Here is a 27,550-nt window from a genome sequence, read left to right as displayed (position 1 = left end):
GAGAGAGAGAGAGAGAGAGAGAGAGAGAGAGACAGTATAATAGATAAAGAGAGACAGAGAGAGAAACTCAGACAGACAGACAGACAGACAGACAGACAGACAGACAGACAGACAGACAGTATTAGAGAGATAGACAGAGAGTGAGAGAAAGAGTGATACAGAGAGAGAGAGAGAGAGAGAGAGAGAGAGAGAGAGAGAGAGACAGAGAGAGAGAGAGAGAGAGAAACCTGACCGACTTTCATTCTAATGATCGAAGAGCTTTCATTAAAACACTCCACTCAAGCAGCCTGTAACAATTCATACCATGACACGTTGACAAAAATAGCAAGACGAGAATGAAAAGAAGGGAAGCGGGGCACTTAAAGTAAAGACAGAGTGATGGATAGAACATTATGCGCCGTTAGAATGAAAATTCAAACAACTAACTCGGCTTTAATTGGACGCATTATGTGGAGGATGTACAGAAAAAAAAGAAAAAAAAAAAAGGAAACAGAAATTGCCTTTAGCATGTTAACCATAAACTACAGAAACAATAAGGGAATTGTTTGTAAGTGGAAAGACTCATGACCGTGGCACGGAGGTTGATGCTGAATGTTTTCAGAAGCCTCCTGAGATTTCCACACGCATTGAGTGGTGTGCAAAACAAAAAAACAACATTCACAATACAGTAGCTATTTAACAATGGTGCCAAACTTTCGAACGTTAGCTAGCATGATTTATCCAAAACGAACCACGTAGCTGCATGCTAACATCTAGCTACCATTTGAAAGATTAACGACCAGCTAACTTACCACACATGTATTCCTCATAAACGGATACTAAAACGAATGAAAGCTTTGCAGGATTGATTTTTTTTTTCAATCCGCAGCAAAAGAAGGAACGTGACGTTTTCCGTAATACGTTCTTCATCCAAAACATCTGCTTCATCGTGTTTTTTTTTTTTTTTTTTCGTACAATGAATGAAATATAAAGCGCGCTTATGAGATATAAGGCAGGTCCTAGCAGAGTGATATCGCACGCCAGACCTCAATCATAGCGCGACTCCAGAGGCTACAGCGAAGCTCAATACGGGGCATTGTGAAATTGCGAGAGAAGTGTGATCTCTTACTCGTGCTCTATTGCTTCGCCGCTGTAGGAAAAGGAATGCAATACAAAACATCTACCAAGCAGTGCAATACGCAGATTATGAAGTCGACTTCCCGGAGTGAGGCACTAAAATGCAGGATACTTTTTTATTTTTTTTTATAAGATGTTCATTTTGTTCCGTGATGTCCCTTCGTCTATCGGGTAACAATTTCAGTCCATCAGTTTTTAATTAAATAATTTTCAGAGCGGGTTAAATATCGATGGTTAGCATCACGTTTTGACTAATCCTATTCTGCGGCTTTCAGGAATCCAAAAGTAATTGAGAAAATTAAATAATGTAGTACAATGTACTACATTGACTCAGGACTACGCTTTGCTTCTGATCACCATCACTGCACCCCGCAACATCGTATATCTGCTATAAATGGACATTCGGTGCAACCCAGATGAGGATGGGTTCCCTCTTGAGTCTGGTTCCTCTCAAGGTTTCTTTCTTATGCCATCTCGGGGAGTTTTTCCTTCACCACAGACGCCACCGGTTCGCTCCTGAGCAACTCATGAAGATTTGTTTTACATCGGTTGGAAGATGTGGAAGATCTTGAGTGGCGTACTATAGAGCTCTGATCTCAACCCTATCAAACGCCTTTGGGATGAACTGGAATTCTGAGTGCACTTCTGACCTCCTCACCTTCTCACCTACATTAGTACCTGGTGGAACATCTTCCCAGAAGAGTGAAGATTATTATAAGAGCAAATGGTGACTAAATGTGGATCTACCATACCAATCTTATGGTCTTAAGTAGGTGAGGTGAGGAGGCCCGGGGGTACATTCAACGTGTCTAATTAATTCCAAAGCTGTTAAATAGAGTTATGGAACTCTATAGCAAGCAGGAAATCTTCCACTTACTTCCAACCAATGAAAAGCATATCTTCATGGAGCTGGCTTTGTTCACAGGTGCATTGGCATGCTTAGTTTCAATTTCAAGCTCAATTAAAGGAAAACCTTGGCTACCCAAATGCATGCAAAGTAATCAGATCTTCAAAAAGACATCAAATCTTCAGAAAGACACCAGAAAAATCAGATTTTGTCCATAGGGTGTAGTTTAGAAAGATAATGTGTTGTTGTTTTGTTTTTCTTCTCTTTTTCTTATTTGTCAGGGTATGAAATAATAAACAGCAATTATTCCCCAGCCTTATGTTTTTTTACTGGCTGAGTTTTATTTATTTATTTATTTGTTTTATCACCAAATGGCCCCAATAACAAAACTGTTAAATAATTAAACCCGTAAATCACCAGAGCAGCCCATAATGATGAATATCATTTTGTGTAAATCTCCGGGTGTCGAAGCTGCCACGCTATGTAATGACTTCACTTCTTAATTAACTCACTGTTTCCTTTTTCCTTTTTTTTTTTTTTTTTTTGCTCGAATCCTTATAATCTTGCTTGCTGACTCCAACTCGTCGCTCTCGTCTCCCAGCTGGAGACACTTGCTTAATCAAGGCCAAAAACTTTTCCTCCGTCGTTCTTCGATTGGCAGATTTTTCGCAGCTTAACGTCAAGAAGACGCACCAGGTTGCCAGTCAAGGGTGGCATCTCTCGGTACGGCCCTGCTGGCTTTTTCATTTATTTCTTTTTTAATGGCAAATGAGGGTTTTTTGCTGCTTGCCTCAGCAGTTTGTTCCTACCTATAAAACTCACAAAAACAAGGTAGGCCAACATAATAACTGGTCTTTAGCAGATATTGTTTTCAAATACACTCAATCCTTTACCAATATACAGTTTCCCATACTATCCATTTAATGTCAATCTTGCTGTCAAGGACCTTTCAGTACAGCTAACATATAATCTGCCATTGCAGCATTAACCCTGTCCAGCATCTGGCTTATACATTGTTGCTATCGTATGTATGCATCCTGTCCATCTGCCATTTTTCCTCATCAGTCTAAGCACCTCTCTATAAGGGACTTGTCTCCAATATTTTCCATTTGGATAAATCCTGGCAAGTTAACACTATCAATATAACCATATATTTACAGAATGAAGCCCAATGCCAAATATTTGACCAAGGCTATCTGTTCTGTTATAGATTTGGTGCCAGGTCTGGTCCCTAAATTAGTCCCTATAAGTTTCGACCAAATAATGAAACCAGAGACAATAGTGTTTAGTAAAAACTTTACAATATTATCAAGAAACCCAAAGTAAACCCATCTTTATCTGGGTGACACCAGATCTCTCTTCATTATATAAAGAAAAAGAAAGGTGTTCACATGTTACAACAATGTTACAGCACCCTGGGAGCACACAGAGCATCAAGGGCCTTGCTCAAGGGCCCCAAGAGAGCAGTTTGGTGAGCCCTTTCAACGATTCACTGCATATGCCCTGTCATTTTAATTAATCTTTTAATATCCATCCATTTTACTGTACATAACCTGTTTATCTCATCTAATAGTCTACTTTTATGTCTTCTAGCATTGGTTTGGATGTGTTTCATTGTACTCTGTTCTGATTTTTAAAAATATCCTAGTTTGGTTAGATTCAACTTTGTTGTCCCAAGTGAAGTTTGACAAAGTTGGTGCAATTGACAAACATTTTGACTCCAAATATTGGGGTTTAAAGGTGTCCTTGGGGCACATTTCAGCAAATACTTGCATTTGGTGGCCCAAAAAAATCTGTTCTCTTCGGGTAACGTTTGGCAACCAGAGCTCACTTCAATATGGTTGTATATGTATAGGCATTAGGGGTGGACATTGTCACAAAGCATCTTTATATATTCAAAATATCAACTTTATTATTTTCAATTTGTCCCCAATGAGTGAACCAGAAGTGATAGTGGTGAGCAAAAACTTCCTGAGACTTCATAAGGGAAAACTTGGGAGGAACCAGACTCAAAAGGAAACCCATCTTTATCTGGGTTCCACCAGATATCCATTTAAGATTTTTCATTGTGGAGGTTGTCACTGCATATTCTTTACTGTTTAAAAATATCCATCCAATTATGCATCAAATATACATAACCTGTTATGTAATTGTTTATTTTTATGTCTACTTGAGAAGATTTGGTTAAGTTTCATTGTATTCTGTTCTGATTTCTGGAAGACCATATCTAGGTTAGGTTTGGTCAGGTTCAACATCAATGTCAGCCTCAAGTGTAGTTTAATTGGCTTTACAATGTTGGTCCAATGGACAAAAATGTGACCATAGTTGGTATGTTTGGTGCCAGTTGTGACCCAGAGAAAAACTACCTGAGACTTCATGAGGAAAAACTGAAGAGGAACCAGACTCAGAAGAGAAACCCATCATCAGCGACTCGGGATATTGTCATAGTTCTATCATTGCGGAAGTTTTGAACCCCTTCTGCCAAAATTGTGCCAACGTTGTCCTTTTCGCCATGGTGGTTGATGTTTCAGTTTGTTATTAAAAATGCTCAGTCGGTTACCTTGTCGGCCGTGTACTCGCTATCATCAAGCTTCCTGGTGTAGTTTCTATTTTGATTCAACATTGTTTGCTTAGTCTATCGACTTCTAGCTTCTCCACAGGCATAAAAAAATTTATCTACAAAACTAATCCACCTCGTTCGTGTTTTCCACTGCTGATGATGAGTTATGGATGCGTCGCACAAGTGGGTCTAATGAAGTTTTCCGCAGTGCACACAAAATCTATCAAGCGTTTGACCGAATAATATTTTTTATGTGTGTGTGTGTTTTTCTCCGTTCCGAAAGACAGAGGGCTTTAGCCATGTTAGCATATTAATACCAGCTGCCCTGCTCAATGCTGTACTACTCCCAGATGCAAGCACTTGCTTAATCAAGCTGCACATTTTTTTTTGTTTCCCCTCCACCCTCCTTAATTGCTGAATTTCCTGCATTCGAGTTTTTTCGAAGAGGCGTATTACTTGTAGTTTAGAGTGGCACCTCGTGGTATGCCACTGCTGAGATGTTTTACGGCTGCGTGCCTCAGCAATTTGTGTTTGACATTTCTGAGTGGAAAAGGCACTTGAACAAAAAATGATTAGACTAATGCCTGAGCATGTATTTACCTGTACATCGAGCTGGGATCATCAGATGGGTCCAAGCATATGCAAAAATGATATTTAAGTGTTTTTATTTATATAAATATATATATACCATCCGATGCGATTCACGTCTCGATGCACAGCCGATGATACATTAAAGATACATATAAAGCAGCTACGGATGTGATACAATTCCCAATATTTCGATTCGATTCAACACAATGCAATAAGATGCAATGAAAAAAAAAATCCAATCAGCGAAAATCAAATCCTGGTCACAAATAATTGTTTACTTTCCAAATAATTAAAGTATATTGTATTTACTATTAATTATACATCAGTAAATATTTTTTTTTAACCAATGTGTTTAAAAAAATCCAGCGAATGCCAACTTGTAATCGATTCACACATTTTGTTTGTGTGCCAAAATTATTGGCACCCTTTTTAGGCAATACTAAATACTTATGAGAAAGTATACATGGTAAGGTTTCTGAGACCGTGCCTTCATTCTTCGTCTTCAGCTTCTTCAATAATTTTGAGGTCCACTCTTTAGTGTAGTTCAACCTACAGGTTTTAAATGGGGTTGATTTTGATGTATGTATTCAAATAATTGTCCTTACTCAAAAACAAACTTAAGTTTGCCAGATACAACTGGAACGTCAGTTCTCTTGGCCAGATGAGACTAAAATAGACTTCTTTGCTAATATTTATGCAGGGTAAAGCTGCCAATATTATTGGTTCCGAGCTTCAAAGAGGGTTGAAGGTCTTGCTCAAGGGCCCAACAGTGTCTTGAACTCCCAGTCTTAAAATCAGTAACCACTAACTACTGTCCAACCATCAATAGCTATTAAAATCTTTACCTCAAAATATTACACACAATTCTCTAGAAAAAACGAAGGAACTGCTAACAGAGTAGTAAAAACAGTATCAATTCTGTTTCATTCCCTGATCCTCAGTGATCCCAGGCCTTGCAGCCAGGATCAGTTTAATAGCTGAAGACAGTCCGTTTTTTGATCACATATGTAAAGCTTTTGCACTGCGATCTTCAGGATATGAAAAAAAAAAAGTATTAAGACTATATGGACAAAAGTATTTAAACACCGAGTGAGTAGAAGATCTTGAGTGGCGTGCTATAGAGCGCTAACCTCAACCCTATCGAGCACCTTTAGGATGCTAACTGAAAAACCCAGGCCTCCTCACCTCACCTTCATGTACATTGGGGACCTGGCTGAATAAGCACAAATCTCCACAAATGTAGTGGAACATCTTCCCAGAAGAGTAATCATATATATATATATATATATATACAGTGAGGAAAATAAGTATTTAAACATCCTGCTATTTTGCAAGTTCTCCCACTTAGAAATCATGGAGGGGTCTGAAATTGTCATCGTAGGTGCATGTTCACTGTGAGAGACATAATCTAAAAAAAAGAAATCCAGAAATCACAATGTATGATTTTTAAACTATTTATTTGTATGATACAGCTGCAAATAAGTATTTGAACACCTGTCTATCAGCTAGAATTCTGACCCTCAAAGACCTGTTAGTCTGCCTTTAAAATGTCCACCTCCACTACATTTATTATCCTAAATTAGATGCACCTGTTTGAGGTCGTTAGCTGCATAAAGACACCTGTCCACCCCATACAATCAGTAAGACTCCAACTACTAACATGGCCAAGACAAAAGAGCTGTCCAAAGACACTAGAGACAAAATTGTACACCTCCACAAGGCTGGAAAGGGCTACGGGGAAATTGCCAAGCAGCTTGGTGAAAAAAGGTCCACTGTTGGAGCAATCATTAGAAAATGGAAGAAGCTAAACATGACTGTCAATCTCCCTCGGACTGGGGCTCCATGCAAGATCTCACCTCGTAGGGTCTCAATGATCCTAAGGAAGGTGAGAAATCAGCCCAGAACTACACGGGAAGAGCTGGTCAATGACCTGAAAAGAGCTGGGACCACCGTTTCCAAGGTTACTGTTGGTAATATACTAAGACGTCATGGTTTGAAATCATGCATGGCACGGAAGGTTCCCCTGCTTAAACCACCACATGTCCAGGCACGTCTTAAGTTTGCCAATGACCATTTGGATGATCCAGAGAAGTCATGGGAGAAAGTCATGTGGTCAGATGAGATCAAAATAGAACTTTTGGGTCATAATTCCACTAAACGTGTTTGGAGGAAGAAGAATGATGAGTACCATCCCAAGAACACCATCCCTACTGTGAAGCATGGGGGTGGTAGCATCATGCTTTGGGGGTGTTTTTCTGCACATGGGACAGGGCGACTGCACTGTATTAGGGAGAGGATGACCGGGGCCATGAATTGCTAGATTTTGGGGAACATCCTCCTTCCCTCAGTTAGAGCATTGAAGATGGGTCGAGGCTGGGTCTTCCAACATGACAATGACCCGAAGCACACAGCCAGGATAACCAAGGAGTGGCTCTGTAAGAAGCATATCAAGGTTCTGGTGTGGCCTAGCCAGTCTCCAGACCTAAACCCAATAGAAAATCTTTGAAGGGGGGGTCAAACTCCATGTTTCTCAGTGACAGGCCAGAAACCTGACTGATCTAGAGAAGATCTGTGTGGAGGAGTGGGCCAAAATCCCTCCTGCAGTGTGTGCAAACCTGGTGAAAAACTACAGGAAACGTTTGACCTCTGTAATTGCAAACAAAGGCTACTGTACCAAATATTAACATTGACTTTCTCAGGTGTTCAAATACTTATTTGCAGCTGTATCATACAAATAAATAGTTTAAAAATCATACATTGTGATTTCTGGATTTTTTTTTTTCGATTATGTGTTCAAATACTTATTTTCCTCACTGTATATATATATATATATATATATATATATATATATATATATATATATATATATATATATATATATATATATATATATATATATTCATTCATTCATTTTCTCCCGCTTATCCGTAATTCGGGTCGCGGGGGCAGCAGTCTAAGCAGGCCCCCACCTTCGACTGCTGCCCAATCCTCACAGGACCGTCCCTTACGGTCCCTCCTGCAGGTGGTGAGCCCACCTGCAGGAGGGACCGTGTATATATATATATATATATATATATATATATATATATATATATATATATATATATATATATATATATATATATATATATATATATATATATATATACAGATTAAAGAGAAATATAATACCAATGATTAACAGAAATAAAGAATGGAAAGAAAGGAAAAGAAAAAGGAAAGGAAAATGGAACACAAAATGCAAAGAAAGTAAGAAAAAAGAAAAAAGTGAATCAATAATAAAAGTTAAAGAAAGGCAAAAAAAGAAAGAAAGAAAGAAAGAAAGAAAGAAAGAAAGAAAGAAAGAAAGAAAGAAAGAAAGAAAGAAAGAAAGAAAGAGAAGGGGAAAGGAAGATAGGAAGCAAACCCTAAGAAAGCAACAAAAATTCAAGGAGGAATTCAATAAAGAAAAATATGAAAAAAACAAGACAGACAAAAAAGAAAAGAATATAAAAAATGGAAAGAAAGAAAGAAAGAAAGAAAGAAAGAAAGAAAGAAAGAAAGAAAGAAAGAAAGAAAGAAAATAAAAGTAAAGGAAAATTGAACAAAAAATTTTACGGAAATCAAAGAAAAAAGTGAATCAATGAAAAATATATGAAAAAAAGAAGAAAAAAAAAAGGTAAAAATGGAAAAAGAAAGAAAGGAAGAAAGAAAGAAAGAAAGAAAGAAAGAAAGAAAGAAAGAAAGAAAGAAAGAAAGAAAGAAAGAAAGAAAGAAAGAAAGAAAGAAAGAAAGGGAAAGGAAAGAAAGAAAGGGAAAGGAAAGGAAAGGAAAGGAAAGGAAAGGAAAGGAAAGGAAAGGAAAGGAAAGGAAGATGAGATGAAAATATACACCACAACCTTTAAAGATTCTTAGTTGGCTTTCAGTGTATAAAAAGTCAGGGACTGAAAGAGGAAAAAAAATGTTTTTAATGTTAAAGGAAGAGACTGATAACCGATAGAGAGATAGACATTAATAATGTTGTAAATGTTGTAAAATAGCACTTGATCCAGTACACACTATTATTTCCCATTCGATTTGTCGGTGTCTGAATTTGATCGCGGCTGTTTAAAGTGCACACGTTTTAATGAAGTCACAAGGTAGGAAATGGAGGTCATGAAATCATCACGCATGCACACGATGTAGGCGTGACACGTTGTGGGTCCATCCAATTGTCATGCATGAAAAATAGGTTGAAGTCAGAGGTCAGAAACCCACGCAGTGATATGAATAGCGCTTTGGGCTGTTTGTTACAACTGAGGCCTGAATACTGATACTGAATTCTTAGATCCTCACTTATCCACAATTTCTCCTTATACTGTATCTGAATTCTCTCATTCCTGTACTTTATAGACACGTTTTTCCATCATCAGATGTTACGTGTAGCTACATGTGTATCAGTCAGTACATCATCTATAGACAATGTCCATAGAGCTTATGATTGAGTATGATCCTTTTCTTTGTTCAGATTATTTGTATCTTTTAGATGCTAAAAAAGAAATAAGTAAATAAAGAGATAAAGAGTTAAGGAAAGGGAAGAAAAAAGAGAAGAGGAAATGAAGATGGAAAGAAAAACATGAAGAAAGTTAGAAAAAAGAAGCATAGGGAAGTGCAATAAAAAGGCAAAAAAAAGTTAAACAGAAAGAAAGAAAGAAAAAAAGAAAGAAAGAAAGAAAGAAAGAAAGAAAGAAAGAAAGAAAGAAAGAAAGAAAGAAAGAAAGAAAGAAAGAAAACAAGAAAAAAAATTGAGAGAAAACAATTAACAAAGAAGGAATTTAAAGAAAAAAATTAAATATGAAATGGAAAGGGACAGGAAAAAGAACGAGAAAGAAAAGTAGATGTAATGGAAAATGCTAAGAAAGGGAAAGGAAAGTAAGAAAATGGAAAACTGAAAAGAAAAAAAAGGAAAAAAAGGAGAAGGTAGCAAATAAAGAAAGATATGAAAGAAAGCAGGACAGATGATGATAATAATAATAATAAAAAAGAACAAACCAACCAAAAAATGAAAAGAAAGAAAAGGAAAGAAAAAAAGAAAAAAAAGAGAAAACTATTAACAAAGAAAGAATTTGAAAAGATTTTATGGAAAGGGACAGGGAAAAGAAAAAGTAAGAAGGGAAGATGTAATAAAAAATGCTAAGAAAGGGAAAGGAAAGTAAGAAAATAGAAAATAAAAAAGAAAAAAATTTGAAAAAAGAAATGAGAAGGGAGCAAATAAAGAAAGATATGAAAGAAAGCAAGACAGATTTTAATAAAAAAATAAAAAATAAAACTAACCAACCAAAAAAAAATTAAAAGAAAAGGAAAGAAAAGAACATGGAATAAAAAATGCAAATAAAAAAAAAAGAAAGAATGAATAAAGAAATATCTGGAAGAAATAAGTAAAATAATGGCGAATAATGATGGAAAGAAAGAAAGAAAGAAAGAAAGAAAGAAAGAAAGAAAGAAAGAAAGAAAGAAAGAAAGAAAGAAAGAAAGAAAGAAAGAAGGGCGGTGTACTGACAGAGTTTGAGTGTTTTCGAGTGGTCATATGGGACGTTTCTGGATGGTTTTTAGCAGGAAACAGTGATTATTGTATCAGTTGCTGCTGAAAAAGCGTCCGTCAGCACTCGCAGCTTCGGTGTTCTGGATCGCCCTCGTTTCAGGGTATTGAAGAGGGCAACACGAAAGAGCATAAAAGAAAAGGGTAATGAGGATAGAAGCAAGTCGACACATAAATAAATATGTAATTCGCTCCAGGCTAGGATGGTGAGGGGGTAAAAAAAAAGAAAAAAAGAAAAAGAGACAATGAGAGAAAGAGAAAAAGAAATAGAGAGAAAGAAAAAACATCTGAGAAAAAGTAATCAAAAGTGGCCCCTTTGTGATGATTTCAGTCTGGTGCATTATTTCTGATGTACTCTTGAGTCCAGTGGGAGCAGTCGCTATTGATTGCGAACCCCAAACACATCTATCTCTCTCTCTCTCTCTCTCTCTCTCTCTCTCTCTCTCTCTCTCTCTCTCTTTCTCACTTTCGCTTGCACTCTATGTCTTTCTCATTTATGCGCCAAATAGCTTTGATAAGAAAACAACATGGCGTCAAAGAAAATTGCCCTCTTCACCGGGGACGTTGCCTATAAATCACGCGACTGGAGTGACTCGTTAAAAGCATTAGGGATCCTGTACAGTGCAGACATCAATCACGCCATTAATACAAAAATGATTTAGTATAAACCCTTTTTTTTTTTAAACACAGCCGCGTTCACACATGACCAGAAGCCAGAAACCAAGTAAATCCTAATCCACATTCACTGTAGTGAATCAATTTTGTGGAAACCTGACCATAGGATGTGGATGGGAATCTTTTAGGACGTCCCATTCCACATGTAGTTCCTATTTACTGCTCTAATAAGCTCCACTCTTCTGTTCAGAAGTTCCACAAGAGTTATCGAGATAGTGAGTCACGTGAACTGGATTTCTATCTGGTTGGATCCAAAGCTACTCATCAGAACAGCTTCTACAGTCTGAGGGAAGGTGGAAGGATTCCACCAATTTGTATTCTACCAACCCCCCTTCACTCTCCATCTCTGGGGTAGTTACATCCTAACAACCCCCCCTTTAATCTCCATCTCTGGGGTAGTTACATCCTAACAACCCCCCCTTCGCTCTCCATCTCTGGGGTAGTTACAACATAACAACCCCCCTTTCACTCTCCATCTCTGGGGTAGTTACATCATAACAACCCCACTTTCACTCGCCATCTCTGGGGTAGTTACAACATAACAACCCCCCTTTCACTCTCCATCTTTGGTGTAGTTACAACATAACAACCCCCCTTTCACTCTCCATCTCTGGGGTAGTTACATCCTAACAACCCCCCTTCATTTTCCATCTCTGGAGTACTTACATCCTAACAACCCCTATCACTCTTCATCTCTGGGGTAGTTACATCCTAACAACCCCCCCTTCACTCTCCATCTCTGGGGTAGTTACATCCTAACGATGTTACCCCCCCCTTATCCAGAGCATTTTTACAATTATATCATTTATACGACTAAGCTGAATTGCCCCAGCAGGTGCAGTTCTGTGGTGCTGGGAAATCAAAATCATGACCTTCTGATCAGAAGTCCAACATCTTATCCACTGAGCTACCGCTTGAATAAAGCATCTTATTTTAGATATTTATTTTGGATTGTCCAATAAAAAAACCCAGTGAAAGAACTGTGATATTCCTGAAGCTTTAAATATAAAGGACCAACGAACCTGACAGCATCTGCCTACTGCCTATTTGTTCCTCTAGACCTTTCCTCCTACAGTCTAACAATTGCATCACTGTCTGTGGTGAAAACCTGCACATCACCAGTGAAACTACGATCACTGTTGAATGTCATTGTCTGAAGTTACGGCTCGACTTCCCGGTGATTGATTCAGCAGCAGTTGTAGGATAATTATAATCATCATCATCATCATCATCATCATCATCATAATAATAAAAAAAAGGAATGTAAGAAAGACAGGGAAATCTAAATTAGCAAACTAAGAAAGAGGAATGAGAAAAATAAAAATAATAGAAATAGAAACGAAAAGAAGGAAGGAAAGAAAATGTTTTAATTAGGATAGAAAAAATATCTAAAAAGAAAAGTAAAAAAAGAAAAGGAGAAGGGAAGATGGAAAAGAAAAGGCAATGCAATTACGGAAATACATAAAGAAATGCAAATCAAATATGGATTCATGGATGGATGGAAGGAAGATAAAAAGAAAGAAAAAATAAAGCCAAGAATGACAAAAAATTTAAAAAGACAATGGGAAGTTGGGAAGTTTTAATAAAGAAAGAAAAAGAAAAAGAAAAAAAGAAAGAAAGAAAGAAAAAAAAAGAAAGAAAGAAAGAAAGAAAGAAAGAAAGAAAGAAAGAAAGAAAGAAAGAAAGAAAGAAAGAAAGAAAGAAAGAAAGAAAGAAAAAGAAAAAAGAAAAAAAAGAAAGAAAGCAAGAAAAAAAAATAGAAAAAAAAAGAAAGAAAGAAAGAATGAAAGAAAGAAAGAAAGAAAGAAAGAAAGAAAGAAAGAAAGAAAGAAAGAAAGAAAGACATTTGATTAATTATTGCTATCATTTTATCTCGCCTTCTCTTTCTCCATTTCTTCCTCTCTCTCTTTCTCACAATCTCTGTTCAACAAAAATAGCGAATTTGGCTCAAACTAGAAAAGCTTTAAATCCTCTTTCTTAGTGTCAATCTTTGTATAGCTGAAAGCATTTTTTACACCACTCTCTCTCTCTCTCTCTCTCTCTCTGTCTCTCTCTCTCTCGTTTGTAATAATGTTTACAGGGTTCACTGTGTAAAAGAGGTGTGTAATGTAATAAAAGCGTGTGTGTGTTTGTGTAGTAAAATAGTGAAGGTGTGATTTCCGGAAATGAACAGAGCAGAATAAATGGGTTCAGGCCTTTAGAACAGTGTGATGACTTTAACAATAACACATGATGGACAGAGCGAACTTCAGGGTCACTGTGGCTCTGAGAAAAGCAGGAATACGGTGGAAAATGATCAAAGTCTGGAGCTGGTTTTATCATTCAGAATGATTTAAAAAGAAAGAATGGAATTTAGAAAGAAAAACAGAATCTTAACTACATTGTGGCTTTTCAGTTGCTGATTAAACAGTCATTGTGTAAACACATGTACACAAAAAAAAAAAAGAAAGAATGAAAAAAAAAGAAAGAAAACAAATTGGATGGAAGGAAGGGTGAAGAGAAAACTTTTTGAAAATTCACAAAGAAAACAAAACAAATTTCAAAGCAATCAACAATAAATTAACGGATGAAAGCCAGAAAGATCACAAGAGAAAGAAAAAAGAAAAGAAGAAAAGACAAAGTTACGGAAAGCATGGAAGAAGAAGGAGTAAAAATAGGGGAAGGGTAAAATAAAAAAATGTAAAAAGAAAAAGGGAGGAAAAAAATTGGGGAATTACAAAAAAAGGAAAAGAAACAATACAAAATCTAAGCAATCAAGAAGAAACAGGTAAAAAGAAAGAAAGATCAAAATAAAAAGGAATGAAGGGAATGAATGAATAATAGATAAAAAGAAAAAAGAAAATAAAAAAGAAAGAACATTGTAAAGAAAAATCCAAAGACAGTAACAAAAAAATAACAACAGGAAAAGAACCCTTTTTTATTTACTGAATTAATAATTTCCTCTCAGTCTATTTGAGAAAGGAGAAAAACCAATACAAAAAAAATAAATGAATAAGAAATCTAGAGCCGGTCATGCTCCATCCAACTGGAAACAGCTGGATCTGTAGATCATACTGAAATGATCCAGATGTTCCCTCACACGGGAACTGTTACATCACGACGTGGTGACATCACAACATCGCTCTGTAGAGCTTTGATTCAGTACTAAACGAGGAAAGCAGCTGTATGAGAGAGAGAGAGAGAGAGAGAGAGAGAGAGAGAGAGAGAGAGAGAGAGAGAGAGAGAGAGAGAGAGAGAGAGAGTGTGTATTGATCCTGGAGGATGGATGAGTGAGAGCTCAGGAGAAGTGCCCAATTGAGCATCAGCAAATAATAAACACACCCCTGAGGCTTGACCAATTAAAGACCTTCAATCTGAGAGAACAGCCGTAATTCATTTCAATCATGGGCAATACAATGGAGCCTTTCAATTACTGCTTAAAGAGTCAGTGTGAAAACACACCCACACAACTAGACTGCCAATGCTAAATACAAAAATACACAATAAAAAACTTAAGAAAGCAAAAAAGAGAAAGAGAGCAAAGGAAAGATGGTAACCAAGAAAGATAAAAAAGATATGAAAAGAAAATTCAAATCAATAAAAAAAATTTGAGAATGAGAGCATTTATTTTTCTTTCTTTCTTTCTTTCTTTCTTTCTTTCTTTCTTTCTTTCTTTCTTTCTTTCTTTCTTTCTTTCTTTCTTTCTTTCCTTTTATTGAACTTTCTTTTATCTTCCCTACTCATGATCTTTTTTCTGTCTTGCTTAATTTCCAATAAAAAAAAAATAAATAAATTGTGTCCTTCTTTTCGTTAAATCCCTGTCTTTCATCATGCGAGAGTAATTAGGAAAGAGAGCTGCCAAGCCGCGTCACGTGTCAATATACTTTTCAAAATCCTACAGTGTGAGTAGGAACAAAAAAATTCATAAATTCCTGTTTTGTTTTTTATATATATGCTGTATGGAAAAAAAGTTTGTGGACACCAGACCACTTTTTGAACGTATGATTCGGTGTTTGCTCTTTTAATATCCTTTTTTTTTACCTCTGTGAAGATGTTCCACAAGATCTTCTAGTTTTCTAGATTTAGTGCTGATTCAGCCGGTTTGAAAATTGTGTGATGTGAGGAGGCCTAGGGTTTAGTCATCTTGATAACATTGTGTTCAGAGCTCTAGAGCAGAAGCTCTTCCACTCCAAACCATGTACAGCATATTTTCATGGAGTTGGCTTTGTGCACTTGAACAGAATGGGGTCTTCTAGTTCAAAAGGAAAATTTGATGCTAGCACATCCAAAGACATCTGATAAAACCGTGTGCCTCTAAATTTTAAGGTAACAGTTTGAAGAAGGCTGGAAAAGGTGTCAGGCGTCCCAATACTTTTGCCCTTATAATGTAAATGTATTGACCTTTCTGTAAGGTAAAGATAGAAAGACAATTATTCCCCCCATTTAAAGTCGTCTTTATGAGCTAATATTAGCAGCGTGCAGATCGTAGTATCTTTAATTAATTGAACGCGCCATAGCGGAGCTCCAGAGGTGTTTCCTACGGACATCTTATCCACTTAAAGGCCTTCAATGAACAATTAGGATTAATTGGGGGAATTTAATTCCGGGTCTATTAGACCCGTTGCAGAAGGCTATCCCGGTCAACTGAGCTAAAGCTGAACTAAAGCATTTCTAATTGAATTTCGCAGTGCGTCAGACAGCGTTCGCTGATCGGAGTTGTTTCCGACAGATCAGATTTCTGCTGACGTTTTAAACCAAATGTCATTTTATTTCAAACTCCGCAAACCTGGGAAGGGGGTAGCTGAGTGGTTAAAGAGCATGAGTTGAAACCCCACCCCTGCCAAGGTGTCACTCCTTGGGCTCCTGAGCAACTCCATAGCGGCTCAGTTGTATGTATGTTGCTCTGGAAAAATTATCCAGAAAAGCAATGCTTCTGTGCACAAAGCCAGCTCTTGTGCTTTTCATGGGTTGGCATGAAAGATCTTCTGCTATAATTATTCTGACCTCAACACCTTTGAGATGTAAACTCTAAATGTACTCCAAGTGTCCTCACCTTTTTACCTACATCAGAACCTGACTTTCTCTGGCTGAATTTTAAACAAATCTTCTCCAAAATCTAGTGGAACATCTTCTTAGAAGAGTGGAGCTCCTTATAAAGGCAAATAGGGACTGAATGGTTTGTCCGGGCTCCATAAATTGTTTGCGTTTCCTAAATAAGATGTCAAAACGCATTTGACAGTTGTGTTTATTGCCTTTAGATTTTGATGATGACGAGCTAAAGGTCAAGACCCAAAGGCCAAGATCAGCAGACCAGCCGGGAGTGTTTCAAGCCCAAACAGGTAAGCTCTATTTCTCTTTTTTTTCTCCCACTCAGCTCTGGGGAAGAAGATCTGAGGATGCGGATCTGACTCACCCACATGCAAATAAACATGCAATGTGATTACAAGACGTGCAATTAATCCAATTTGGCCAGTCACTCTGTGATGTTGCCTCAATGCAAGGACATTTCGGAAACGACACCCGAAGAGATCATCGCCTGCTGGCGCCCTGGTAGGGATGTGTCCTGGTGCCACCTCCAAGGAAGCTGTATATCCTTCCTCTGGGCGTAGTGAAAAGCAAAAGCAAAGCGATGGCACAAACAAGCAAAGGAAATGTGGGCCCAGGGCATATGGCCCTTCTCAGAGCTGCCGAGTTCAATTAACATTGTCGTTCTTTCTCCCCTCTAACCTAATCAACAGAACACAGAAGTCAGGCACTCTGGCTTCTGTGTACTGTGGAGGTTGATGCGAATGCAGCTCATGAATCCTTTAAAATTCTTTGTCCTCAATGGAAAAAAGCAATAAAAAAAATTGTTTAAAAGGTTATAAGCTTTCAAGTAAACTATATACACTTTTAAAAAGCACCCAAACATTGGGAGGTGCCCCATTCATTTTCCTCAAATCAGCATCAATTCATTATGGCGCGGATTCCATAAGGTTCTGGAAACATTCCTTTAAAATTTTAGTCTTTGCCTGATTGCATCGCATCATTGGTTTGTCAGCTGTGCATTGAATGAGTGAATCGGCCACTTGACCATATCATTAAGATGTTCAGCTCGATTCAAGAAAGAAAAAAAGGAGCTTCTTAGTAGGCATGTGTACTTTTTACAAAAAATTGAAATTAGGTCTTCACATATCCCAGAAATGTTAGGAAGATGGGATCAGAGTGAAGAGTCAACCGTGATACAATGCCCCTGGACCACAAACGGCTTTGCTCAAGGGCCACCAAGAGTGGCAACACCAGGGCTTTAATTCCCGATTGAGATATGGTGGCTGGAAAAAAGGGAAATAAACACCAGATGCCATTATACATAACAATTAATTTAAAATTTAAGCAAAAATCCTTTGGTGTCCCAAGAAAACTTTCCCGGACATCATCACACTTAAATTTCACCAGCTTGAACTGTAAGACAGGTTGGGGCCATTGATCGATGTTGATGCAATTCGGACCCTACAAACTGCATGTCACAGAAGAGATCAGGATCCATCAAACTAGCCTTAGTTGACAGAAGTGGAACATGGCATGATCTTCTCCTCAAGCTTTGATTTGTTATGCATTCTCAGATGCATTTCCGGTTAAAAAATGTGTTTCCACAAGTGCTGTCCCATTACATGAATACATGAGTACTTTCACCACCATATTTGTGACTTACAATTTAAGCTAACATGCATTATCAGCCCATTTTATGGTGCAATTAGTGTGAAATTGTGAAGCAAATGTATCGAACATGAGTAACACCCACATGATGGTTTTCTTTCAAATTATTTTGGAATTGAGTCAGTGACACTGCTGTATATTTGGGATACTTGATAATACAGTGTTTAGTGTGAATTTAGACTTGATTGCCAATGTTTCATTTTCAGGAAATTACATGTATGAAGTGGAAGCCCAATGGTTAAGACTCTGGGTTACTAATCAGTAGGGCGGTGGTTCAAGCCCCTTTACCGTCAAGCTGCCACTGTTGGATTCTTGACCATTGCCACTTAACTGTTCTTTGCTTTATAGGTGCTGCATCATGCCTGAACAGACATTCTTTTCCTGTTCTGTATCCAGGAAGATCCAGCTCTGCCTCTGCTATGTTAATCTATATTCCATAAGACTCTCAGGACACGCCTCGGTTTCGGTTGCGATGCGTCATATTCGCATAGCAGCAGCGGTGCTGAGAGAATGCTCTCAAGAAACAGTTTCGTGGGCAGAAATCAATTGACATGGAGAACACAAGTTTTCTGTTATTACCAACCTGAATGTACTGTATATGCGAGAAGTAAAATTTCAGGCAAATTTAATGTGCACATCGATAAAGATCAGTGTAATTAAATGTCATTTTTCCTCACTTCCTTTACGAGTTTTCCTCCTCTTTTACAGGTGATCCAGCGGCCGAAGAGTGGTCTCAGTGGAGTGTGTGTTCGCTGACGTGTGGGCAGGGTTGGCAGGTGCGTACTCGCTCCTGTGTGTCCTCGCCTTATGGCACACTGTGCAGCGGGCCGCTGAGGGAGACGCGCCTCTGCAACAACACTGCCACCTGCCCAGGTGAGCCACAGCATCAAGCAGGTAGAGTTTCCTCTTTATCCCCCACTTCTCCTCACAATACCACCCCCCACACTGAAAATGTATTGCGTGAGCACACACACTTGGCACTAATGGTGATGCAACGATATACAGTTTGCCTGATAATGACTGCACAATGTTTTTGTGTACCTTGGTAGAACATGCACAACAACAAATGGAACAAATGGTCAAACACACACACATTAGCTTTACCATACACCAGTAGATTCATTCTTAAAACACAGTTGTACAGTCAACTTTATGTTGAGTATGACTATATTCCTTCTGCGAATTCTTTTCCTTTTGGCAGTTTAGATTCCAGAGGTGTCTCAAAAAATCGTATGCATTTTTTTTTTTTTTTATCCCAAACCCTGCAAAATAAAGCTCAATAAAATTCCCAGACAATCCCTGGGGTTGCTTAATGAATTTCTTGACCTTGTCACAAAACCGCTCCCCAGAACTGAATCACCTACTGTATGAATACGCTTTTTAAATCGAGACAAATTTGTCTCTACTTTTTTTCGCAAATTGTTTGGTTGATGTGTGATGAGGGAAAAGCTAAGAAATAAAAATGAGGACGAAAACCTTGAGAGGAACAAGACTTTAGGTGGATTCCATGACCAGTCCTGTGGATACTGTCTCAGTGGTTACACTGCGCTAGTAAGCCGATTCTTGTTATTGATATTGACGTAGAATCTTCCATTTAAGGGAATTATATGAAGTTATATTGATAAAGTTCTCGCAGATTTTCATCTTCCTTGCTGTATGCTCTCAAATCTAGAACCAACGATCTTGATCTGAGCCACTGGGTTATTAATTTAATTTACGGTATTATACTGTATAGACTTTCATTGCGCATAATTTATTTGAATTTTGTTTCTAATGACGCAATTTTTGCGAAGCACTGACACCGGGGATCTGCCTGGAGATTTGTTGTATGCTTGTTTGTATGGCTGTGATCTTGAAGTTTGTGAGGTCTTTAATCAGTTTTTGTTTTAAATACGACGAGTTGACTCATGAACGAGTGTTAGAACATGGCAACTGATCTGAATAAAGCGACGTGTGATGTGCGATTTTCTCGATGACCTCAACATTGAAATTTATATCAAATGCTACAATTTAATCAACAAGTCGCTCTTCAAGGACAAATCTTTGCTATTCATGGCTTTAACATTAACACTATGTATAATCCCTCAAACTTTCAGAAAGTTTTTATCTACTAGGTAGAAATCTAAAATATCGCAAATTATGTGCAAGAAATTACATTTCAAAAGATGTAAAAATCAAGACTGCGTTTCATGAACACGACCCCCAAGGCGAGTCTGCATTACCTTCATACAAGCCATTCATGGTTCTTCCCATTTGTTTGGATGATGGAGATCATCCCGTGAGTTAATTACGCACTTATGCAAATGAAAGAACGCATTTTTTCCGCCCGTATTTGATATTCCGCAGTAATATTAATATCCCAACTCGCTTTTTGATGATAAATGTGTTTGCAAGGTTATTTTTACTTTAGTTAGTGCAGTGTGAGGAATCAGGTCAGAGGCAGATGATCCCAAAAAATAATGAATTTATATTCAGGGTACGCGGTTTGGTCACGGATCAGGAAAAGATCTGGAGTGTATGTTCATGGGAACAAAAGACTGGTTCTTCATGGATGCTCTTTTTTACGTGTGGGACTTGTCAGGTTTTAGAGAGGTCTATGTAAATGATTGTCTCGAGAAACACACAGCTCAGTTTGGACTCATTTTAGACTCCAGAGATTCCATATCTATAAATATAGAGTATCTTATTTTACTTAAACTTACTCATGGTCATATTTCCCTTATAAATAGTTGGGTTTTATGTTGAATAATATCCGAGGAGCTTTACTTCCTATACACTTTATGGAAGTAGTGGGACACGACTTTTCAAGCCATATGTTGTACTTCCCTCAAGAAATGTTACCTCCTACCTGTTAGCCACACAATGGTACAGGACGTCTTTGGATGCAGTACCATGACATTTTTCCTTTTATTTGAACTATGAGACCCAAACCTGTTCCAGCATGGCAATGCCCTTGTGCACAAAGAGAATCTTGAGCTCCATGAAGATATGCTTTACATGGAATGGAGTGGAAGATTTGGAGTGGCCTGCTATAGAGCTTTGACCTCAACCCTATTGAACACCCTTTGGGATGAAGGCCTTCTCATCTCACCTACATCAGAACCTGACTTTACTTAACTCGCTGAATATCCCAAATCTCCACAAGCACACTCTAACGATCTCCCAAGAACTTGGTACATAAGGGTACTTAACGAAAACTCTATTTCTTTATTTATTTATTTATTTATTTATTTATTTATTTATTTATTTATTTATTTATTTATTTATCTATTTATTCATTGGTCTGATTAGATCATGAGTAAGGATGTAATATTTTTGCACCCTAATTAGTTTTGTAACAATAGTTTTACTGCACTTAACATTCCAGGTTGTATAAATTGTATAAGTTATTTATTATTATTATTATTATTATTATTAATATTATTATTATTATTATTATTATTATTATTATTATTATCGTTATTATTATTTATACATTTAATTTGGATTTGTTAATTGAATTTGGCCAGAAATGTGATTATGGAGTACCTAGAAAAAGTGATCTAAAGTGCCTAAATTATTTATTTATTTATTTATTTATTTATTTATTTATTTATTGTTCTGATTATCTGATTAGATAATGGACCAGGATGTAACACTGTAGTATCTTCAAAAATGTTTTTGAACAGTTTCATTGCTGGAACATGGTCTAGAAATTCACGCCAATCCGTGGTTACTATAGAAACTTTAACACGTTAAATCGAGTTCAATAATTTCGATTAAAAACATTGGCAAAAGATTAAGCATTCATCAGCGATGACGTACAAACTGATAATTAAGTGGCAAGAGCTCGGAGTGTCTCTGATTGGTTTGTTATGAAATCGTCGGTCCAAACTCGCGACGGGAGTCAAAACACAGCCAGAGGTTTTCATCATGCTGTGGTTCCAGACAGCTGGAATCTGACAAAAAATAGAAATAATTAACAAAGCCTAATACAAAAATCAGACACATGACAAAACACAGTGTCTGTTAGTGTCTATTGGTTTTAATAATGAGCCAGCGAATTTCTATTCAGGACTGAGCCGAGACATAACAACTAACGCAGGGAGTATTTTCAGAAAAAGAATTTCGGACTGGTGCTGTTCGGCTACAAGCACTACGCTACCGAGGTCTATTATTAAGCAGCCATGTTATGGCCACAGCCCACGATGCACCTGGCATCTCTGTCTTTCTCGCCGTCCTCTTTCATTATGGATGAACAAGTGTGCGAGTGATTTACGCTGACCTTCTGTGTAGCCTATTTATAATTCAGTGGAGAGTGCTATTGTTGTTGCACAGGGGCTAAGAGCAGAAGGGGATTCCCAAGGCTTGAGCTGAACACACACACACACACACACACACACACACACACACACACGTACATATAGTCACGCACACATGCCGTGTTTGGCAAAAATTCAAAATGCACCAAATTAATTTGCCAAAGCAATCACAGATAAAGTGTATTTTATTTACAGAGGGATTATTATTCAGAATAGTTCAAGCATGAGCCTCAGAGTGGAAAGTGTTTTTATCTTAATTACATTTTGCTATTTGAATTTTATTTGATCTTTTAAAGAATTAAAATAAAAATAAATAAATCACTACACTCGACCTGTATATACCATATTAAAAAGTAGAATGGTCATACAGTATGTGCTTTCGATAATGATTTCTAGAAAGATGTTCCACTAGATCCACTAGAGAATTGTGCTAATGAAGGTAAAGCGAGAAGGCTTGTTTTGTGCAGCCAGTTTAGAAATTGAACTCAAATGTATTTGAGACCAGTAGAGCACTAGATCTTCCACTTCAACTCATGTTGAAAAATTTTCTGGGCCTGGGTTACAGTTTGCATTCGAGTTAAACTGTTTCATAGGCTTTGAGGTCAGAACTGTAGCGCAGGAGATCTTCCACTTTAACCCATGTAAAGCAGATGGAGATGGTTTTGTGTACAGGGGCGCTCTCCTGTTGGAACAGGTTTGGTTCTTGTTTTTTATGCTGGTGATTTCTCACCTTCCTTAGGATTATTGAGACCCCACGAGGTGAGATCTTGCATGGAGCCCCAGTCCGAGGGAGATTGACAGTCATGTTTAGCTTCTTCCATTTTCTAATGATTGCTCCAACAGTGGACCTTTTTTCACCAAGCTGCTTGGCAATTTCCCCGTAGCCCTTTCCAGCCTTGTGGAGGTGTACAATTTTGTCTCTAGTGTCTTTGGACAGCTCTTTGGTCTTGGCCATGTTAGTAGTTGGATTCTTACTGATTGTATGGGGTGGACAGGTGTCTTTATGCAGCTAACGACCTCAAACAGGTGCATCTAATTTAGGATAATAAATGTAGTGGAGGTGGACATTTTAAAGGCAGACTAACAGGTCTTTGAGGGTCAGAATTCTAGCTGATAGACAGGTGTTCAAATACTTATTTGCAGCTGTATCATACAAATAAATAGTTTAAAAATCAGATAGTGTGATTTCTGGATTTTATTTTTTAGATAATGTCTCTCACAGTGGACATGCACCTACGATGACAATTTCAGATCCCTCCATGATTTCTAAGTGGGAGAACTTGCAAAAAAGAAGGGTGTTCAAATACTTATTTTCCTCACTGTATATATATATAAATGTGTGTATGTGTGTGTGTGTGTGTGTGTGTGTGTGTGTGTGTGTGTGTGTGTGTGTGTGTGTGTGTGTGTGTGTGTTTGTGTGTTTGTGTGTGTGTTGGTTTACACCCGCCTGTACGCCTGTATGTTTGTTGTCACGTTGTATTTGTAGTGTTCCACTTCAGTGGAAATTTGTGCAGCACAGCAGTGAGCTTGCTAAATCGATCTGTCCTTTATTGTTAGTGTGGACATGTACAGTATGCTCTCTGAAAATGTGTGCTAAATGCTACCTTTCTTTTCCTCCTTCATTATTTCCATCGCTACCCTCAAGCCGATACGTTTGTGTACATTTACAACAATACTATACGGACAATTGTATTGGGACGACTGACTGTTCCAGACAAATTCATAAGCACACGTCTTTCCCAATATTTGTTCCAGCTTGACAATGTCCCTGAAGTTCACTAAAATATTTTGAATGGGATGCAATAGAGTTCTCTAACAATGTTAATCACTTTTGGGATAAATTGAAATCTCCAAAAACTGATTTAACAAATACACCACAACAGGTAACACATGCACAACGATATTCATATTACAGAAAGTTATTACACAGCACAGCCTGAGGTATGATTTACACGGCTTACAAGGGTTAGAGTCGAAGTGATTACTGTATAGATTTGTGTCTTCTAATAAGCTACAGCACAGGCCAGGTACCTCATCTGATCCTGCCCTATAATGTTATTGTCCAATCTGGAAATAATTATGATCATATCATTTGTTAAATGCCAGCCTCTGCGTATAGTGTGTGTGTGTGTGTGTGTGTGTGTGTGTGTGTGTGTGTGTGTGTGTGTGTGTGTGTGTGTGTGTGTGGTTGGAGGGGGGGGTTGGGTTCTGCCTGAATAATGGCTATAGCCCATGTGATGCTTAAATGCAAAAAGGGAATATTATACAGTACCTTTCCTCATCACTTTGGGATTTTTTTTGATAATTCTATAACTTGTTTATTTATTTATTAATTCTCTGCTTGAATAATGACTAAGGATGAAAAGCTGTAGTACTTTCGAAACATTTTAACAGTACCATTTCTTATCACATTGGTTTGTAAAATAATAATAATAATAATAATAATAATAATAATAATAATAATAATAATAATAATAATAATAACAATAATAATAATAATAATAATAATAAGAAGAAGAAGAAGAAGAAGAAGAATAAGAATAATAATAGTAGTAATAATAATAATAATAATAATAATAATAATAATAATAATAATAATAATAATTGTATAAATAAATACTAATAAATAATAAATGTATTTGTATCTTTAATTTGCCCAGAAACAAGGGTATAGCTTACATTTAAAGTACATAAAGTTCATAAAGAAGACATTTATTTATTTATTTATTTATTTATTTATTTATTTATTTATTTATTTATTTTTTTTTTTATTTTTTTGTTTGTTTGTTTATTTAAATACTTTCTGTAAATCATGACTGGTGATATAATGCTGTAACACCTAAAAAAAAATATTTTCATATCACTACAGATGAATTATTATTATTATTATTATTATTATTAATAATTTTTAGTTATACTAATTAGTATTTGTACAATAAATTTGCATGTAAAACTGTATAAAGTACCTTTAAAAAGTGAACTAAGGTACATAAAAAAAAAAAAAAACATTTATTTATTATTTTGTTTGTTAAATGTCCTGCTTAAATAATAACTGGATCTTATGTTGTAATAATAATAATAATAATAATAATAATAATAATAATAATAATAATAATAAGTGTCTTTGTTTGTATTAATTTAATGAATACCTTTAATTCGGATTTGTAATAAAATTTTGCCCAGAAACCTCGTTAGGTTCTACTTTTAAAAGTGAATAAAGGTATATAAAGAAATGTAATTATTTATTTATTTGTTTATACTTTACTATACTTTATTATACTATTCTATAATATATTGTAGTAAATTTACTGAGAGTGATGGAAACTAAATGTTTTTAATAAGCGAACAAATGTTCAGATGTCAACAAACTATCATCTATTGAGTTTATCTCAATATAAAACCAAAAGAAAAGTTACCTCATGTATAAAATCAAAAGTTTCCATTCCTCCTGGGTAACATCTCCTGATCACAGACGTCCTCGATATTCTGACGGACATTTTAAACGCCATATCATATAGGTTTCTTTCTTTCTTTTTTTTTTTTTTTTTTTTTTTTCGGCTCAGATGTGATTGAAACATTTTCCTACAAAAGGTTTGCTTCATTTCATTTTGTCCTAGATCATTTTCATGATGAGGAGAGCCCAGTATGTCTTTATAGTGTGTGTGAGGACATTGTCTTGTGTCATTATGAAGAGTCTGTTGAGGTGCCAATCAGCGCTAAAAGATAGGCAGTGTGCTCTTTATGATGGAGTGATTTCATTCAGAGTTAATGGAAGTTCTCTGAATAAGACCTTACCAAGGCATAATTATATCCGAGCTGCTGTAACTGAGATTAATCAGCTATGTAAGAGCTCCTCTTTTTTTTTTTTTTTTTTCGAGTATAGTTGAGTATATTGAACTATCAAGCTGCTGATGTCACCTGGTGGTTATTTTAAATGAATGATAATTATGTAAAGGTCATTAGTTAAGGGCACGTTTTCTTCTGGCAACACATTATGATGTTGTCATAGACATGATTAGCAATTTGAGCCTGTGAATTAATATGTTCTAAGTGCTGTTAGCAGCGCTTGCCATTGTTCCGAATTCTCCGTGTTCTCTTTCATTTTTATTTGGCCGTGTGCCCATGTATTGGTTTTGATCCTGCTTTTAGTTTAGTCCTATTATTGGTTAATGACCTGTTCCATAAATAGTTTTGGCTGTTTCTTCCCTGTAGTTTATTTTTCCTGTGTTGCAAAGTCTTGCCAATTGTCAAGTCAAGTTTATTTCTCTTGCGCTTTTCACAACAGATATTGTCGCAAACAGCTTTACAGAATTTAACAGTGAACAATGTGTGTTTATCCCTGATGATGAAGCCAAAGCTTCCTTAGATGTTATGAGGAAGAAACCTTAAGAGGAACCAGACCCTCATCCTCATTTAGGTGATATCAAGAGTGTGATTATAAATCTTTAAAACAATACAAACACTGGAGAGTACCATCAAGATTTGTACCATCCTAATTTTGTGTTTTTTTATATTCGTTTTGTATTGATGTGACCTCCTTTGGTTAGACACACTTGACATTTGATTTACTCCATCAAATGCACTTCATTGAATGTATCCTTGATCAGCATCTGGATATATTTATACATTTAAACCCGTGCCAGGACGAACAGATCAAATGCAAAAAAAGTAAAAAAAAAAAAGTACTTTGTAATTTGTTTTAATAATTTACTGTATACATATTACAGAATATTTCTATGTAATACGAATATTATAGAAAAAAAATCATTTTCTGCGGTTTAATATTAAATAGCTTGGTTATAGGCTTTTTAGACGAAATAGTCGAAATTAGACTTAATAGACTTCTTTTTATGTATGCCATAATAATAATAATAATAATAATATTAATAATAATAATAATAATAATAATAATAATAATAATAATAATAATAAATAATAATAATAATAATAATAAATAATAATAATAATAATAATAATTATTATTATTATTATTATTATTACTATTATTATTATTATTATTATTATTATTATTTATAATCATTATTAATAATAATATTAATATTAATATTAATATTAATAATAATAATAATATTAATAATAATAATAATAATAATAATAATAATAATTATTAATATTATTATTATTATTATTATTATTATTATTATTATTATTATTATTATTATTAAGGTATTATTTATACATATTACGGAATATTTGACATAATTAAG

The 27,550-nt window shown here is 36.2% G+C and overlaps 1 protein-coding gene across 26 annotated transcripts in view; it reads left to right on the top strand.

Moving 5' to 3' along the window:
- The window catches only part of adgrb2 (adhesion G protein-coupled receptor B2), a 345,493-nt gene that overhangs the window by 142,755 nt on the left and 175,188 nt on the right, over positions 1–27,550 (top strand). For 16 of the 26 annotated variants that reach the window (XM_083543185.1, XM_083543183.1, XM_083543186.1 and 13 more), the window contains exons 3-4: positions 16,584–16,664; positions 18,730–18,915. In XM_083543185.1, the coding sequence (XP_083399311.1) occupies positions 16,584–16,664; positions 18,730–18,915 (267 nt within the window). The remainder of the gene's footprint in view (positions 1–16,583; positions 16,665–18,729; positions 18,916–27,550) is intronic. The other 10 variants (XM_083543184.1, XM_083543174.1, XM_083543172.1 and 7 more) reach the window with 1 other exon arrangement.

The sequence above is a fragment of the Silurus aristotelis genome (genome assembly GCF_946808225.1).
Source record: "Silurus aristotelis genome assembly, chromosome: 6".
Classification (NCBI taxonomy): Eukaryota; Metazoa; Chordata; class Actinopteri; order Siluriformes; family Siluridae; genus Silurus; species Silurus aristotelis.
This window is presented reverse-complemented; position numbering and strand designations above follow the sequence as displayed.